We start from the raw sequence: 18,326 nt of genomic DNA on the forward strand, positions 1-18,326 counted from the left end.
CACAGAGTACAATGATGGTACAGGACATTGCACGCATCGCAGAGTGAGGTCACACGAAGCTGAGCTTAGTGACTGGCTGCAGCGGTCCCAAAGAGGACAGTCAGTGGAGTGACATTGCTGGAGCACAGAGGGTGAGTAACTGATGAGTTTGATAGTTTTTAACTAGCCCATTCTGCAAATGCTTATATTTAGACAATCTGTCAGCAGGTTTTGCTATGTAATCTGAGGACAGAATGAGGTAGCATTAGTATCCTGAACTTATCATGCTGTGTGCGGTTTACTTATACTAAAGGTTTAATCACCTTGTCATTAACATTGCTGTGACTAGCTGGTCCAGTGAGCCCTGGTCTGACTCCGCCCCCTTCTCTGATAAGCATCTGTCTACAGAGAGCCTGGTCTGGGCGGGGTTATCTGTGGTGTGGGCGGGGCTAGCTTTAGCGCTCTGCTGCATTGCCAAATCTAAAAAAAACTGATTGTGTCAGAAATGCTGCACCCAGTAACCCAAGTGATACATCATTGGATTCAGGGTCTCTGTCCCTACATCACGCTGCTCTCAGATGAGATAGCAAAACTCTGCCGACACATTCCCTTTAACCTAGATGTATTTGTAGAAGTTAGTTTATTTATAGCGAGTTCTAAACATTCCATGTATGAAAACTCAGCATTGGAGAATGATATTCGACACAGCGTGACATCTTCATGAGAGGATTACGGTGTGACAAACAAGTTCTGCGTGTTTTGTAAGAGTGACAATAAGGGGAGGTCCAGCACAGCTGCACAGTACCGTTACCTTCATGTGTGGAGAATTAAGGGTATGGCTGACACTTGGACGCGGGCACATTAACAACAGCTGTACAGGTGCTGTTCTGTTCTTTAATAAAGTAGAGCCAATAAGTTACATTCCTGGGCTTTATTACGTTTTGGCATGCGCACTCCCACAAGTTAATTTAGCACTTGGCATTATGCCCAAGCTCATTACACCCATTTACAAGTTTACACATTGGAGACTGTCACTAAAGTGCAACACAGAACATTCCTGCAGCCTTCTAGAGCTATAAAGTGAAGAGTAACGACTAAATAAACCCTCCACCCCCTCCTGCGCCATTACTAGAACAAGCAAGTCAGCGCTCCACCCACAGGGATCCACACCGTCCACCTGCATGTAGCTGTGCCTCTGCAGGACAAGGGCAGAGTGGGTGACTGAAGCTTGTCTGACCCAGCGATCCTGCCAGCACCACCCACAGGGATCCACACCGTCCATCTGCATGTAGCTGCGCCTCTGCAGGACAAGGGCAGAGTGGGTGACTGAAGCCCGTCTGACCCAGCGATCCTGCCAGCACCACCCACAGGGATCCACACCGCCCACCTGCACGTAGCTGCGCCTCTGCAGCACGGGGGCAGAGTGGGTGACTGAAGCTGGTCTGACCCAGTGATCCTGCCAGCACCACCCACAGGGATCCACACAGTCCACCTGCATGTAGCTGCGCCTCTGCAGCACGGGGGCAGAGTGGGTGACTGAAGCTTGTCTGACCCAGTGATCCTGCCAGCACCACCCACAGGGATCCACACAGTCCACCTGCATGTAGCTGCGCCTTTGCAGCATGGGGGCAGAGTGAGTGACTGAAGCTTGTCTGACCCAGCGATCCTGCCAGCACCACCCACAGGGATCCACACCGTCCACCTGCATGTAGCTGCGCCTCTGCAGCACGGGGGCAGAATGGGTGACTGAAGCTTGTCTGACCCAGCGATCCTGCCAGCACCACCCACACGGATCCACCCCGTCCACCTGCATGTAGCTGTGCCTCTGCAGCATGGGGGCAGAGTGGGTGACTGAAGCTGGTCTGACCCAGTGATCCTGCCAGCACCACCCACAGGGATCCACACAGTCCACCTGCATGTAGCTGTGCCTTTGCAGCACGGGGGCAGAGTGGGTGACTGAAGCCTGTCTGACCCAGCGATCCTGCCAGCACCACCCACACGGATCCACCCCGTCCACCTGCATGTAGCTGTGCCTCTGCAGCACGGGGGCAGAGTGGGTGACTGAAGCTTGTCTAACCCAGCGATCCTGCCAGCACCACCCACAGGGATCCACACCGTCCACCTGCATGTAGCTGCGCCTCTGCAGCACGGGAGCAGAGTGGGTGACTGAAGCCTGTCTGACCCAGCGATCCTACCAGCACCACCCACAGGGATCTACACCGTCCACCTGCATGTAGCTGTGCCTCTGCAGCACGGGGGCAGAGTCGGTGACTGAAGCTTGTCTGACCCAGCGATCCTGCCAGCACCACCCACACGGATCCAAACCGTCCACCTGCATGTAGCTGTGCCTCTGCAGCACGGGGGCAGAGTGGGTGACTGAAGCCAGACTGACCCAGCGATTCTGCCAGCCCCGGAGCGGCACCAGCAGGCTGTAAAGCAGAGAGTTTGCTCGTGCTGAGCTCCCTGACCAGCTAATAGCCACGCTGGGACAGCATAGGGGGCGGTAATCTAGCTGTATGCTTCAACATTAAAAATTCCCGCTTGACAACTTGGAGGATTTTTCATAAAAGCATAAATTGCAAACTTGACCTTCAGACAAATTGCTTTAAAAAGGTCAAAAACTATTTCTGTGTGCCCTTTGTTATTTCAATATCACAGTAAATTATAATTACAATAAAGGCAGTGATTATTGTAACAATAGATCACAAAAGATCACAACGCCGCTATTCCCCCCTCTATGTACAGTGACGTCTGCACAGGTCATAGCATGTTCACAAATGGAGTCGGATTGTCCATCTGGCAAATGGCAGATGTGCCGCTCTGGCATTGGGCCGTATCAGCGCACAACACTTCACAGCGTCAACATCCTGAGGCAAAACTGCAGAAACTGTTATCAGACACAGTCCCTCTGCTCTGCCACTTAGACAGGCCGCAGGACACTTCAAGCCTACACAGGCTGGTGCCACACAGGGGATGAAGCGGAAGAGCACATCACCACTCCTCAAGGAGCTGGGTGAGGCATCAGGGGGTTTATCCTTTTGCAAGCAAAGCGGATGCACAATAGAGGGAAACTATTAAAAAGAGGCAGAGTTGAGGGTGATGTATAAAAGGCAGTGGGCAGCACGAGGCACAGGGATGGCACTGCAGCACTGTGGTCCTGGGTTTCCTCCCACACTCCAAAGACATACTGACAGGACATTTAGATTGTAAGCCCCATTGGGGACAGGTATGATAATGTTCGTAAAGGGCTGTGGAATATGATAGCGCTATATAAACAATGCCTAACTATTATTATTACACAGTGGAGGGGTCATTGTTATAAGGAGACACAATGGAGGGTCATTATTATTATTATTATTATTATTATTGAGGAGGCATCGAGGGGCATTATTATTGATGAACAGAGGGGCATCATTACAAAGCACAGAGACAGAGGGGGCATCATCACTATAGGACTAGTAAACCTGGTGCCATGTTGTCCTCCATATTCATGAGCTCAGTATAACCCCACCTCTACCACCAATTGGCAGCTTTCTGTGTACACTGTGGATAGGCAGAAAGCTGCCAATCAGTGGGTGGGTGGGGTTATGCAGAGCTCAGCATTCAGAGAACTTATTTTATAAAAACTGCAGTAAGCAGCCCAGCAAGTGATACATCACTGTAACTAGAGTCAGTTCCCCTACATCATGCTGCTCTCAGAATGATTAGGAAAAAAAAAAACTTGGAGAGAGGTTTCCTTTACAGACAAGTCATCAATATCAGATCAGTGATGTTATACTCGACCCCCTGACCAATCAGTGGATGTATTAAATGAACAGAGTTGCAGCGCACAGCTCTGGTCAATGTGTACCTGCTGCTGTTGAGTACTGCACATCAGCTGCTTTTCAAACAAAGTAACTGATCTACAGATATTTTAGGGTACGTTACCACGTGCACTGTTTGTTCAGACTTTCAAGAAGATGAATTTCTGCAGATAGATACAGTACATAGATATCTGTGAGATATACAATTAGTGCCATGTGTAGTTTACAGTACATGTATAACCTAATTCAATTAAAAAAAAAAAAAGTAGAGTTCCCCTTATTTTTGAAAACCAGCCAAGGTAAAGCAGACCGCTGTGGGCTTATGTTATCAGCCTGAGAAGGTGGCCAGGCCTGACTGAGCACAGCGGGATCCAGCGAGAGGAGTGCTGGCAATACCCAGCACCTGTGAATACCAGTCACTTTACTAATCGTCACAAAATCGCCGGAGACATCGAGGAACGTGGACTAAGGTGGAGCTTCGTGGAAACATTTTGGGTTTATGTCTTTTTATATGTTTTTCATGTATACTTTACTGGACTACTTTGGATTCGTAGATTACAGCAGCTGTGTTCCCCCATTACCAGGGGATGATGGTAGCTATGATTTGTCAAAAATCACAGATGTCAAACCCCAACCATCTTTGCCCTGATTGCCACTGCACTGGGGCAATTGGGAAGAGCCAGGAAAAGTGCCAGAATTGGAGCATCTAATGTGACACACCTATTCCGGGGTTGATTTGGGCTTGTATTTTAAGGCTGGGAAGGCACCAATATCCAGGGACCTTCCCAGCCGTATAATATAAGCCCACAGCTATCTGCTTTACCTTGGCTGGTTATCAAAAAAAGGGGGACCCAAAGTTTTTTTTTTATTATTTATTAGGTTAAAGAAGGCTAAACACAACGGCGTAAACGCATGTTTTTTTTTGTTTGTTTGTTTTTTTAAACTGACAATGCAAGTCTATGGGGCAATTCTACACAGAAGAATGAGCATTCCCGCAAGAGAGAGTGACATGCTGTGGCTCAGAAACCCGCAAGGCAGGTGATTTTACTCAGCGCAAAAAAATACAATGGGCGTGGGATTTCTATTAATCCCATCCACTGTGCTTGTGCAGCGCCCCAGAGTCCTGGTCGTTGCATTAATGTCGCTCTGCCACTAAGGGGAGTGATGTTATGTCTGATTGCAGTAAAGGAGTTCACCTGACCAGGTATCACAGTCACACATTACACTTCACACTCCGGCCACCAGGGGGAGCAAAATGCACTATGTATTAGACCACTCCTCACACTGGTAAAACTGGGGGTTGGATAGGAAGTTAGAACAGAAAGCAGCCTGGGAGAGCTCCAGGGAGGACCTGTCAGGGGTGGGTTCCTGGCAGGTACCTAGCAGAAGGACAGAACGTGACGGAGCCGCGCCTGCACTACCTTGTGGCGGCATCCTAAGGACACGAAGCGAAGGATATTGTGGAGAAGTGAGAAACAAGATCACAGCACAAAGGAGAGCCAGTAGGAATCGTGCCCCGAGATCGGCAACATCCTACTGAGGCGCGTCGCCGGTGGCCGGAACGCCGAGGAAGTAACTGACTCCAAGCATTACTTCAAACAGCGGCAGGACAGTTGATTATAGGTTGGCTGTCTACCATACATCACCTAAGAAGACATAGGGGGCAAGCGAGGAGAGGGGCGTCTCTAGGGTCCCAGAATAGCTCCAAGCCTTCCCGTCAAACGGGTGCGTCCTATCCAGATAAACTTGGGGGACGGAGAGAGAGAAAGAACGAATACGAAAGTTGTGAGGACTATCCCAAATGCTCAGCAGGGAAGAACTACAAACTCACAGGCGCTAGTTGGTAGGCACTGATTTCCACCTGCAAAGGGAACTCTGGATGTGCCTTCGGACCGGCCGGTCTCAGTCAGCCCTGTTAGCAGTGCTTTGGATTGCGGATCCCGAAGTCTTCAGTAAAAGGTAAAGAGACTGCAACCGTGTCCTCGTTATTAACCGCGCCTCACATCATCGCCACCTACACTACTTTCATCACTCTTTCATTGGACGCCCCTTAGCAGGGTCAGGGACCGGGTCCAGCCACCGTGACAACCCTAGAACTGAGATAGAGATGACCGGTACCGAGTACCCCGCAGCCCTGCTTCTGTGGGCGCTCCAACTTGGCGTCACGAACAGGATAGTACTTAAGCCTGAGGAATCAGGTCATGTGTGCCTTGGAACTGTGATTTATTGCAAAGACTGTGCGTTGCTGGCTGCCGCAAAGATTCCCGCCAAAACTGCCACCATTGTAGCGCCACGAGGGGTGCAGGAGAAAAAGAAGGGCGTGGAGTTGTGGGCGTGAATGAATTGAGAAGCGTGAAAAGTAATGGCCGCCCAGTCTAAATATTTCTGTGTCTTGAGGACGTGTCCGTCAGCAGCCGAGGTCCGTCTCCTAATTCTGTATGGCAGGCGGAGACCGAAAAAACAAAACCATGACTCAGATGGAGCGGAACTGGAGAGCAGAGAAGGACTACGAAAGAGGATGGCCCTGCCTAGATCCCCATCACCAGAGGATTATACCGGCATGCCGCCGTTGGAGAGGATCGAGCCCTAGGAGCTTGTCCGCGGAGCCTCCGCTGCCTGCACCAGATCTGGCGGCAACCCCAGAGGAGTGGCGTGGTGCCGACAGAGCTCTCACATGTGAGAGAGCTCGGTGTCCCGACCGACCGGGAGTCGGTATTCCGCCGACCCTGGACCCGACCTTCACCATGGCTGACGGAGCCCCGGAGTCCTCATCATCAGGCCCGGGATCGCGAGAATGGGATCTTGGTCCCTTCCCCTGGGGAGACTATCGGAAGCATCTGATTGCAGAATATGCCAGAGAGGTGGAGCGGGAGGCCCGCGGTGAGCTGCTGGATGGGTCCATACCGAAATGGGGAGTGGTGATCGTCTACCAGCCCCAGAGAGGAAAAGGTTTTGTCCAGGAGATCGGGTCGTCGATAAGGGTCCACATCACCCGGGAGGAGGTGGAGTCCTGCCTGCATGGCGACAGTAAGGGTCCCGTCCTGATGCCGGGGGATGAAGTAAGCTACCGCCGATACCAAAAGGGCCACGGCTGGTGGGCCCGAGACATCCAGCGATGTACCAATGTCTTAGCCGTCGCAAAGACCTTAGAGGAGGAACTTGCTGAAGCGGCGGTAGCCGCTGCTGCCGTCCCTGGAATCGTCCACTGGACTCACCAGGAGCACCTGGCGCCAGGAGCAGACTTTGATGCAGGCCTTCCCAAACCACAGAGGCCTACCTGCCCGGTCAGGCCCTGGTGGAAACCGCCGGAGCAAGAATGAACCTCGAAACCACGCACATGTATATAGTTAACTGTTTCCTGCTCTTTTGTTGCTAAACCCGTCCTGGGTTATTTCTTAAAGGGATCTCTTTGTTGACCCGGGATCCCTATTGTTTTACGTTTTTCTTTGCACAAGTTCATCAGTGTTTCCAGAGACTGCCAAATCATGGACAGTGAATGATTCACAAACTGGTTTTGTAAATAGTTCGCACCTTCTTAAAGGTGCTCTCTACTGGTTTTACAAGGAAGGAAGACTTTGCAAAGAAACTATTCCTGATGAAGTAAAGGTTTCTTGTGTCTTAAAGCTTATTAGTGACTTGATGATTGTTTACACTACCTCAAAAAAGACTGATTTTTCCTCTTAAAGGGAATGTTACTTGTTGCCTTGTGATAATGTTTCCTTAAGTAGTAAGATAGTAATAATGTTTCCATAGTAGATGACATGTAGCTAGAGAGCTAGGAAGTGAACCCGTAGGGGTTAGTGAGTCCGAGAACCATAGAGAGATGGTTGATAGATGGTTGCTGTGAACCTAGAAGAAGAGAGGCAGTAGGCCCGGACGAGTAGCCAGGCGGTCCTGCATATGTGTGAAGTCAGAAGAAATAAAGAAAAAGTTAGATTTGTACTGTAGCGTTTTATAGTAAGCCTTTAGTGGGTTCAGCTTATACGCCCTTAAAGAAAAAGTTAAATTATTGTTTAAAGATTTGCACTTAGTAGAATACCCGGCTGGGTAATAGAAATTATTTATAGTCAGTAGAATAGATAGAATGTTATTTAAAATAATTAAACATGTTTCTGTTTGTAACGTTCAAGTGACCTCACCTCCCATAAAGGGAAGCATTGTTATATTTACTTGCTTAAAGCATTCCAAAAATTTTGTATGTCTTTTTTCTAACATGTATTGTTGTTCTTCTTTTCCCAGTCCAGGTGTACTGGATTTAACCGGGTGGGGGGGGGGGGGGGGGGGAAGGTTTACCATCTAGCTGCCATAACACCACCCCAGTGGGCCCCAAGCAGCGTTGGTCATCCTGACCGAATACCACAGGTGGAGTCACGAAACCTTGGCCGACTTTCATCACTCTTTCATTGGACGCCCCTTAGCAGGGTCACGGACCGGGTCCAGCCTCCGTGACGACCCTAGAACTGAGATAGAGAGGACCAGTACCGAGTACCCCGCGGCCCTGCGTCTGGGGGCGCTCCACTTGTACTATACAACACAGCATTTTGGAAGCAGCAAAAATATGCTGTGTCCAGAACGTTATCATTACAGAGCATGGGCACGCAGCCTTAGGGCTCTTTCACACATCTGATTTTCCATTTACGAGAAAGATTGACCATAATGTGATCAAAATATGATCAGAATAATCAGTCAGAGGGTCGTTTTTTTTCATACATTGAGAAGAAAAAAAAAAGGTCCCATTTTTTCACAGACCTATAGACTTTCATTGCCAATTTTGATCTGAGGCTCTGAATACAAATCGGACACGAAACCAACATTTTCCATAGAATTTTCCCTTGGACAGAATGGTCTAACATGTGCACAGCCCCATAGGATAGATCATAGGTATAAGTGCTATCTGTGAAAATCATGGATAGCAATCATACAAGAAAATCGGACATGTGAAGGAACCCTTAAAGTATAAAAAGTGCATTTCATTTTTTTCATTCATTATTTTCTGCTGAAGAGGCCCAAGATACAAAAAGATCATGAACTCCACTTAGCATGAAAGCTACAGATACCACAACGTACAAAAACTATCAATTTGTATCTGTGTGGCTTCTACATTTATAAATCACATGCACCGAGTGGTTACTACCAGATGCTCTGGCGGCTGCTAGGTTCACTAGTCTAAAATACAGGTTATAATTTTCCCTTTTCAATGGGCCATTATCCACCTACAATACCTGGAAGTGAAGTTAACAGCCAACCTTGACTCCCTATTCTCAGCCAATTACCCTCAAATTCTTCGTGAAATTTGCTTGCTACTTCACACATGGGAGAAGCTACACCTTTCCTGGCTAGGCCACGTACAAGCACTTAAGATGACTTTACTCCCAAATTATTTATTTCGAGTTTTGCTAATCCCTGTCCCATCGCACTTCCTCAAAACAGCCCAGCGATTAGTTAACACTTGTCTGGAGGGGTGGCCTCCCCAGGATTAACAGAGCTACTCTTTATCGACCGCTTAAAGTGAGACCTTCCCAACCTTTCTAAATACTACCAGGCAGCCCAACTAGTCCAATTAACCTTATATCACGTCTATTCGGAACCAGCTCTGTGGCCTTCACTGGAAGCTCCCAAGTGCCACCCAGGGACCCTCGGTGCCTTGCTATGGATCCTCCCAGCCCAACGTACGCAAATTACGAATCTTATAGCACATTCCCTCAAAATTTGGGACACTCTGAAATATTCTTTTAAGTTAATCTCTTCCTTTTTGCCTCTTGCCCCCCTCTGTGGCAATCCACATTTTCCCCCAGGTAAAGAGTCCCTTTGGAACATTCGTTTATGGGTCACAGCAGGGATCACAAGAGTCCATCATCTTTTTAATGTTGATGGAATTATTCCATTTCCTGCCCTGCAAGAAAAATATAATTTCCCTCACAGAGAAATATTTCAATATCTGCAACTCAAACACTTTGTCACCTCATTGCTAAGAAATTCTACCCCACCTTATATATATGTTTACTCCTTTTGAGCAAAGATGCCACCAAAACCGACATGCCCCAGGTACTATATCACTTCTTTATTCCCACATTAACTCCCTGTCACATAGGCGCAACTTAACCTACACTTCTCGCTGGGAGTCCGACATTGGTTCCACTCGGACTCTCAAAGGTCTCAAATTTGGTCTTTCTCTACTGGAGGATTACTAAACACCTTAATGTTGGAAATGAATTATAAGGTGCTGACCAGGTGGAGCCTGACCCCATCTAGAGTGGCCACGGCTGTTACTAACTACTCCCCCCAACTGTTTTAGGGGTTGTATTTCCTCCGGTGATATGTTCCACATATGGTGGTTATGTCCGATAGTACGTAGATTTTGGATTAGAGTATACCATCTTATTCCCTCAATCATAAATATTAACCTAAAAAAAAACCTTGGGAAGCTTTACTTCAACGTATCCTCAATGCCCCTAAACACACCCAAGCCCTCATTGCATTGATATTTTTAGCAGCCAAACAAACCATAGCATTGGCTTAGAGAAAAACAGGCCTAGATCTATCTGAAGTTAAAAGACGTCTTTCCAGGTATATGATTAATGAAAAACTATCAGCCATACTTACAGACAAAATTCACAAATTCGAGAAAGTATGGCTCCTCTGGGCTGAATATGCCAATCATACCCCTTTGTTACACCCGTATCTTGTCTAAACGCTTCTGACTCCCCTGACTCTCAGTGAGTCATTTAATTGGAACTGGATATAATAAACCCTCCTCCTCAAGCTTTTTTCCCCTCCCTTACCCTTATACCCTCTTGTCTGCTATTTGTTTGTTCCTCTCGCTATATGTATTCTTTTAAAACATATGGTTGTAATAAGGTTCTTCTCAGTATGTACCTTGTTTGTAGACATCAATCTTCAATAAAAAATTGTTAAAACACAGGTTATAAAGATGGAAATTGGGTAAATAGGAGGAATCTGCATAATAGAAAGGCTTATTGGGTTGCACAAAATGCAAGGTAAACAAAACTTATTACATAATTTCTTATAAAATTATGAACAAAGACATGTGCAAGTTGAGTTTATTTTCTCGAGAAAGAAAATAAGAGGCAATTTCAGCACCAGGGTAAAATAAATCGCTCCTCCCTGACACCAGAACAGTGGCAGGATAAAAACTTTTATATCATTGGGCAGTGAAGAAAAAATAATTTATATTTTTACCACCAGCATTGTGTGTTAGCCCAAGTTTTACATTTTCAGACTGGGAAATGGGTAAAAATGGCACCAGAATTTGTCCCACAATTTCTACTGAACGTGGAAATACCCCATATGTGGCTGTACAGTACTACTTAGCCATACGGAGAGACTCGGGAGGGACAGAGTGCCATTTGCCTAATGGAACACAGATTTTCCTAGACTAGTTTGCAGATTTCATATAAAGAGCCCCTAAGTGCTGGAAAAGCAGAATCCCTCAAGTGACCCCATTTTGGAAACTATAACCCTTTGGGAATTTATCTACAGGTGTAGTGACAATTTTGATTCCATGGGTGTTTTTGAAAAACAGGCAGCAGTGGATGTTGCGGAGTGAAAATTCAAAACTGCCGTTGTAGTGACCAGTACGCTGTAGTGCCAAGTACATTATGCCCAGCTCATTCTTCTGGAGACATGCACCTGTAAATTAGGTGGGTTCTCATCACTACAAAAATGCCAAACATGTGGGCACCAACTGTGGTTTAGGCACCAGGGGGCTCAGAAGGGAGGGGGGCATTTGGATTTAGGAGCGGAGAATTTGCTGAATTTCTTTTGGAGGGTGAGAAGCCATTTCACTTTTCCAGAGCCTTTGTGCTACCAGTAATGTGGAAGCCCCTATATTTTCGTTAACAGATGACGGACCAGAGTGAGGGCTTGCTTTTTTTGTAGATTGAGTTGAAGCTTTTATTGGGAACATTTTACACCGCATTTATGATCACAATTATCCGGCACTCTACACTGAGCACTTACATCAGGGTTTATATTTAAATCTCCGAGTGACATGACAGATGAATGCCCCGATGGATCCATTCACTATAATGAGGCAGCAGAGTTACTCTGGACTCAGTCTGGCCTCAGTTCAGCAGTGTCCTTTTCAGAAGTGCACAAAACTGTGGCCAACTGCACTTTTATGCAATCCTAACAAAAAAAACAACAACAACAAAAAAAAAAAACAGACACCTCCGGATCACAGGTCCTATGAGTCCATCTGCCTCATTATAGGGAATATTCCACCAGGGGTTCTGTCTAAATCCAGTATTTCAGAGATTTATACAGAAATCCCTCTTGTAAGCGCTCAGAGGAGAGTGCAGGATAAATAAGCGCCGAGCCTTACTGCGATCTTTGAGAGGCAGAATGAAAAAAAATCAACAGCAGTATTATAGCAATTACTCATGGTTGTGTTTTCTGCAAATGTGCCCTGGAGGTTTAGATTAAATTCCAACCAGGGAGAAGTCTGCATACACAATTGTAATACTAGTCTAGGTTTGAAGTCAACCGGAGCTCAATGTATATACAAAAAACATGAATATATACTTACGTAAATCTCACTGTGATCAAAACGTTTTTTGAGGTTATTGATGAAGGATTCTTCATCAAGTGGTTCCAACAGCACCATATCCCCTACACCTATCATGTTGTCCAGGAGTGAGGTCTTACCCTCCATTTTGGCCATGGTGCCCTAGAAGAAATGAATGAATAAATAAACAGTCACAATTACAAACTAAACCATTTGACTTCATGGTATTATGAGTCACTAGAGTTGAGCGAATTTCAAATTCGGTTCTGAATAAGATCGGCAGCAAATATTGTTTTTACAATACTCGTCGAACACAGCTGAACGTCAGAGTCAATAGGAGTAGAAACTACCGAATATGTTTAGAACCGATCAACAAACATACATTCGGCACGAATAGGGTAACAATATGGAATGAATATGGCAAATTCAGATTCGGCAACAGATTCCGAACAAATTCGCTCAACTCTATTAATCACCAAGAAGGACTCACAAGTGGCCAAACTACACATAAAATAATTAAAATATTTAGAAAATAATTAATCGATTGTGATAGTTGGTCCAACATATAAACAAGGGCTAGGAAGGTGACAACCGATAAGTCGATAAGTCATAGTAAGACAGTCAAAAGCCTCCATGGGAACATACGCTTACGTATTACTCTTTAAATGAAAACAGGATATTGAACATAAAGCAGTAATGCGAAATATTAACCTAAATACAAGTGTGAAAGTGACCAAAATTTATAGCAGAATGGAAGCATGGATGGGTACATGAACCTTACCGCTGTAATTAACAGCTAGCTTGCAATAGTGAGGCCGGCCACACATTACATAACCATCTGCCAACTGCTATCTTCCAACGCAAATCCCCCCATACACATGCATGTTATGTTCTGCTGAGTGGACATAGGGAATAAGTCACTGTCAGGCTTCACCAATAGTGACTTATCGCCCCAAAATCAAAAGGACCGAGAACGTTAAATCAAACTGCCTGAAACTTACCTGCTATGGCTATGGCATCTGCCATTGGGGGAAGAGTAAGGAGACTCACTTCACAATTAGTGGATGGTCGGCAGCTAGGCTGATATATCTATTGTGTATGGCTGACTTGATGTGTAGATCAGAGATAATACTTATTCTGTACTTTAGACTTTAATGCCATAGTCAATACACAACAACATGGCATTTAAAGACCTCTAAACAAATTAAATTCAAAAGTAAAGTCGTGCCCTCAGGCAATGACCTATTTAATAGATTCCACAGCGCTTTAGGCTAGGTTCACATCGCGTTAGTGCCATCCATTTAACGGATGCGCTAACGCTGATGCACAAAATCTCTTTTTTCTACAGTCGCGCTAACGCATGGTACCATTGCGTCGACATGCGTTAGCGTCCGTTCGCTCTGCGTTAGACCCAACGTCCCCAAAAAAGTTTTACGCCGTGTTCGAGGGTGCATCACCGTGTTCGAGGGCGCAATTTGAACCTCGCCTTACAGACATTATTATCGCTGTCCCCACTGGGGCTCACAATCTAGATTCCCCATCAGTAGGTCTTTGGAGTGTTGTGCAACTAACCTGCCCTTTAGGTCACTCACCTACAATAATCATAAGCAAAAACACTAAACTGATGACCCTCATGCTAAGGTAAAACGGTTTGCATTTCCAAGATCGAGATCAATAAATGCACTGCTAGCACGTTAACATTAAGTGCCCTGCCATCTTAAATTTACGGTATTTCATACAATTAGTTAGGACAGGACACAATATTACATTTTATACAATACACTAATTATTCTTATTAACAAGTTTAAAAGGGCTTTACATGATATAATTACCCCAAAGTCATGCCATGACTTCATAAAAGGTTTAAAACAAAAGACATGGTGGTGAGAACCCGCCAAATATGACACATAACCTAGTAGTAAAGTTTAAAAGGGAAACTCCTTTAATTAAATTCCACAGTTAAAAACTACATAAAACGTGGAATAACTTAAAGCATGTACTTTGCTTAACCCATCAATGATCTATGCCTAATCACAACGTTTTTCTCACCGTTCATGATGACAAGTAATCTGCTGGGCTCCAGCTACCAGAAAGCTTTGAATTGAGGTTAGTTCTGAAACATGTTTGCAGAATTTCTCAACTTTTCTGTATATTTGTCCACCACTGACCCACTGCTCACCCAATCACTGATCACAGCTGAGACCCTCCTCAGCTAGTTAGAGGAAAAGGCACTTAACCAATCACTGACCAAAGTTAGAGTTCTAATTTTTGGACATCATGCACTAGTTTTAATCATGTAACTTAAAAGGACTAGATCCTTATTGGATTTATTACATTAAATTGATAGAAACTTGATAGTAAATTAAGACTAGGATCTTTGTTGTCCAGAAATTATTGAAGAAAAATGCAGTTATACACAGAGGGTGAAATAAGTATTGAACAAGTCATGAAATTTCTGAGCAAATATATTTCTAAAAAGGTGCTATTGACATGAAATTATCACTAAATGTAGGTAACAACCCATCTAATCCACATAAGCAAAGAAATCAAACCACAGATGTCCATAAATTAAGTTATATGATATGCAATAATGAGAAATGACACAGGGAAAAAGTATTGAACACATGAAGAAAAAAGGTGCAACAAGCCATGGAAAGTCATGACACTAGCTGAAATCCATCAATAATTAGAAAGCGATCCTGCCACTTAGTGAAATAATGATATCAGCTGGTTCAACGGATGGCCTATAAAAAATGTGTCTCATTACCAAGGTGCCTCACAAGAAACATCTTCTGATGGGTAAAACCAGTGAGCCGACTCAAGACCTTCACAACCTTATGGTTGCAAAATATACGGATGGCATTGGTTACAGAAGAATTTGTAAACTACTGTAGGCTCCAGTGAGCACTGTTGAGGTCATAATCCAGAAGTGGAAAGAACCTAATGTCACCATAAACCGGCCACGGCCAGGTGCTCCCCGCAGGATATCAGACAGAGGAGTTATACAATCGGAAGAGTTGTACAAGGATCACCTGTGGAGAGCTACAGAAAGACCTGGAATCAGACAGTACAATTGTTTCAAAGAAAACAATTAATGCACTCATCCGCCATGGCCTGGTTGCATACTCACCATGTAAGATACCATTGCTGAACAAACAGAATGATCAAGCACGTTTAAAGTTTGCTCAACATTTAGACAAGCATGAAATACTGAGAGATTAAAATCTGATCAGATGATGCCAAAACTGAACCCTTTGGATGCCATAATACACACCATGTTTGGAGGCCAAAAAGGCACTGCATATGACCAACATTAAAGTTTGGAGGTGGGTACGTCACGGTGGGGGCTGTTTTTCAGCATATAGCACTGGCAAACTTCATATAATTGAAGGAAGGATGAATGGACAAATGTACCATGACATTCTTGAAAAAAAATCTGCTGTCATTACTAGGATCATGAAGATGAAACGAGGGTGGACAATTCAGCAAAACAATGATCTCAAACACACAGCCAAGGAAACATTCAATTAGTTTCAGAGTAAAATAAATAAAGCTGCTAGAATGGCCCAGCCAATCACCTGGCCTGAATCATCTGACCTTAATTCAATAGAAAATTTATGGAAAGAATTAAACCCAAGTTTAAAGAAGGAGCCCACAGGATTTTCAGGATTTGAACAGTGTTTGAGTGGAAGAATGGGTCAAAATCACATCTGAGCAATGCATGCGACCAGTTTCTCCATACAAGAGGCATTTTGAAGCGGTCATCACCCATAAAGGCTTTTGTCCAAAGTATTAAATACATTTCAATAAGCATGTTCAATACTTTTTCCCGGTGTCATTTTGTGTTCAATACTCAATTCAGTGTGTGTGTGTGTGTGTGTGTGTGTGTGTGTGTGTGTGTGTGTGTGTGTGTGTGTGTGTGTGTGTGTGTACGCTAAAATATGAAATATATACACACTAGATGGAGGGCCGATGCTATTGCATCGGGACGGCGGTAATGTCACGATGGGGGCAGGCATGCGGTGCTGTTGTTGCCTAATGGCATCCTGTGATAATCTAATGACTTTTGCATCAGGGGACTTGGGGTACCGTCACACAGTGCCATTTTGATCGCTACGACGGTACGATTCGTGACGTTCCAGCGATATCCATACGATATCGCTGTGTCTGACACGCAGCAGCGATCAGGGACCCTGCTGAGAATCGTACATTGTAGCAGATCGTTTGGAACTTTCTTTCGTCGTTGGATCTCCCGCTGTCATCGCTGGATCGGTGTGTGTGACACCGATCCAGCGATGCGTTTGCTTGTAACCAGGGTAAACATCGGGTTACTAAGCGCAGGGCCGCACTTAGTAACCCGATGTTTATCCTGGTTACCATCGTAAATGTAAAAAAAAAAAAAAAGTACATACTTACATTCCGGTGTCCGTCAGGTCCCTTGCGTCTGCTTCCCGCACTGTGACTGCCGGCCGTAAAGTGAAAGCAGAGCACAGCGGTGACGTCACCGCTGTGCTGTGCTTTCACTTTACGGCCGGCAGTCAGTGAGTGCGGGAAGCAGACGGCAAGGGAGAGACACCGGAATGTAAGTATGTAGTGTTCGGTTTTTTTACGCTGGTAACCAGGGTAAACATCGGGTTACTAAGCACCGCCCTGTGCTTAGTAACCCGATGTTTACCCTGGTTACCCGGGGACCTCGGCATCGTTGGTCGCTGGAGAGCTGTCTGTGTGACAGCTCTCCAGCGACCACACAACGTCTTACCAACGATCACGGCCAGGTCGTATCGCTGGTCGTGATCGTTGGTAAATCATATAGTGTAACGGTACCCTTATGTGCTTGACGCCTACACTTATATGCATTGTTTTTGTCCCAGCGATGCTGTTGCTCTTCAAGAGCCTCCTTTGCCATTTCTTGTCCTCGATGTTGTGCCTTTGCTGCTTTCCTTTCATTGTCATTGGTGACTTTTTATGAGGAGCCATGTTGGTGTTGTGATTTGCTTTTTAAAGGGGGTTTCTCATGAACAAAAGTTAATTTTAAAAATGGTCTGCGTCTGACCGTGTACAGAACATACCACAACTCCTGGACAGGGAAGGAAGCAAAAGACAATACTGACGTTACAGCAGATCACAGAGGATACATTTTGTGAGGTAAAATATTTTTTTTTTTTTTTTTTTTTTAAACAGACAGTGAAATATTTTCCCTCACAAAATGAATCCACTGTGATCCCCTGCTGTAATGTCAGTATTATATTTTTCTTCCTCCCCTGTCCAGATGTTGTATGCTCCGTACACGGTCAGACAGTCAATTTTTAAAATTAACTTTCATTCATGGGAAAACCCCTTTAATGTGACCGGCTTCCTCTGCCTGTAGACACGTCACGGATCTGCCACTGGGATCAGCCGAATAATTCACTACACCTGTGCATATTTCGTGCAGGCGCAATAAATCAGACCGCCGCCATCTTTGTGCAGACAGATAGCGGCGGTCACATTAAAACTGCGCATGCTCTCCTCCTGTACAAAGATGGCGGCAGTCAGTGAATCATTTGGCTGATCCTGGAGGTGGCGTGTTCACAACAGTGTTCCGCTGGTGGTACTGCGCAACAGGCTGCGGGCGTGTGTTGCGACGGTGTTCCGCTGGTGGTGCCGCGCAGTAGGTTGGTGCCAGCAGCAGTTTCCATATTGAGACACCCATCACTTGGGTGTCCCAATATGGCGGTCAGTGACCTTCCTCTGCTTGGAATTCTGGGATACCGTGACATCTGGACAGAACAGGAAATGAAAAGTTTACAAGGCAATTATATAAACAGATACATGCACGTGTATGACCACCAGAGCTGATCTTGGTGTTGCTTCATTGTGCCGCTCCAAACTATTGGCAGCAGTGATTGGCTACAGTGGTCTCAAGGATGTACTTGAGTGTGAACTTAACCCATTGCATAGGGCGATCTCTACGACAAATATGCTTTAGCATTTACAATAAATTATACACTACCACAGAAAATCTGTATGCAGGGTTC

At 45.4% G+C, this 18,326-nt stretch overlaps 1 protein-coding gene across 4 annotated transcripts in view; it reads right to left on the reverse strand.

Annotated features, from left to right (window-relative positions):
* The window catches only part of MYO1B (myosin IB), a 274,243-nt gene that overhangs the window by 181,985 nt on the left and 73,932 nt on the right, over positions 1-18,326 (reverse strand). For all 4 annotated transcript variants that reach the window (XM_069733898.1, XM_069733902.1, XM_069733899.1 and 1 more), the window contains exon 2: positions 12,331-12,471. In XM_069733898.1, the coding sequence (XP_069589999.1) occupies positions 12,331-12,465 (135 nt within the window). In that variant the 5' untranslated portion in view covers positions 12,466-12,471. The remainder of the gene's footprint in view (positions 1-12,330; positions 12,472-18,326) is intronic.

The sequence above is a fragment of the Ranitomeya imitator genome, chromosome 7, assembly GCF_032444005.1.
Source record: "Ranitomeya imitator isolate aRanImi1 chromosome 7, aRanImi1.pri, whole genome shotgun sequence".
Taxonomy (NCBI): Eukaryota; Metazoa; Chordata; class Amphibia; order Anura; family Dendrobatidae; genus Ranitomeya; species Ranitomeya imitator.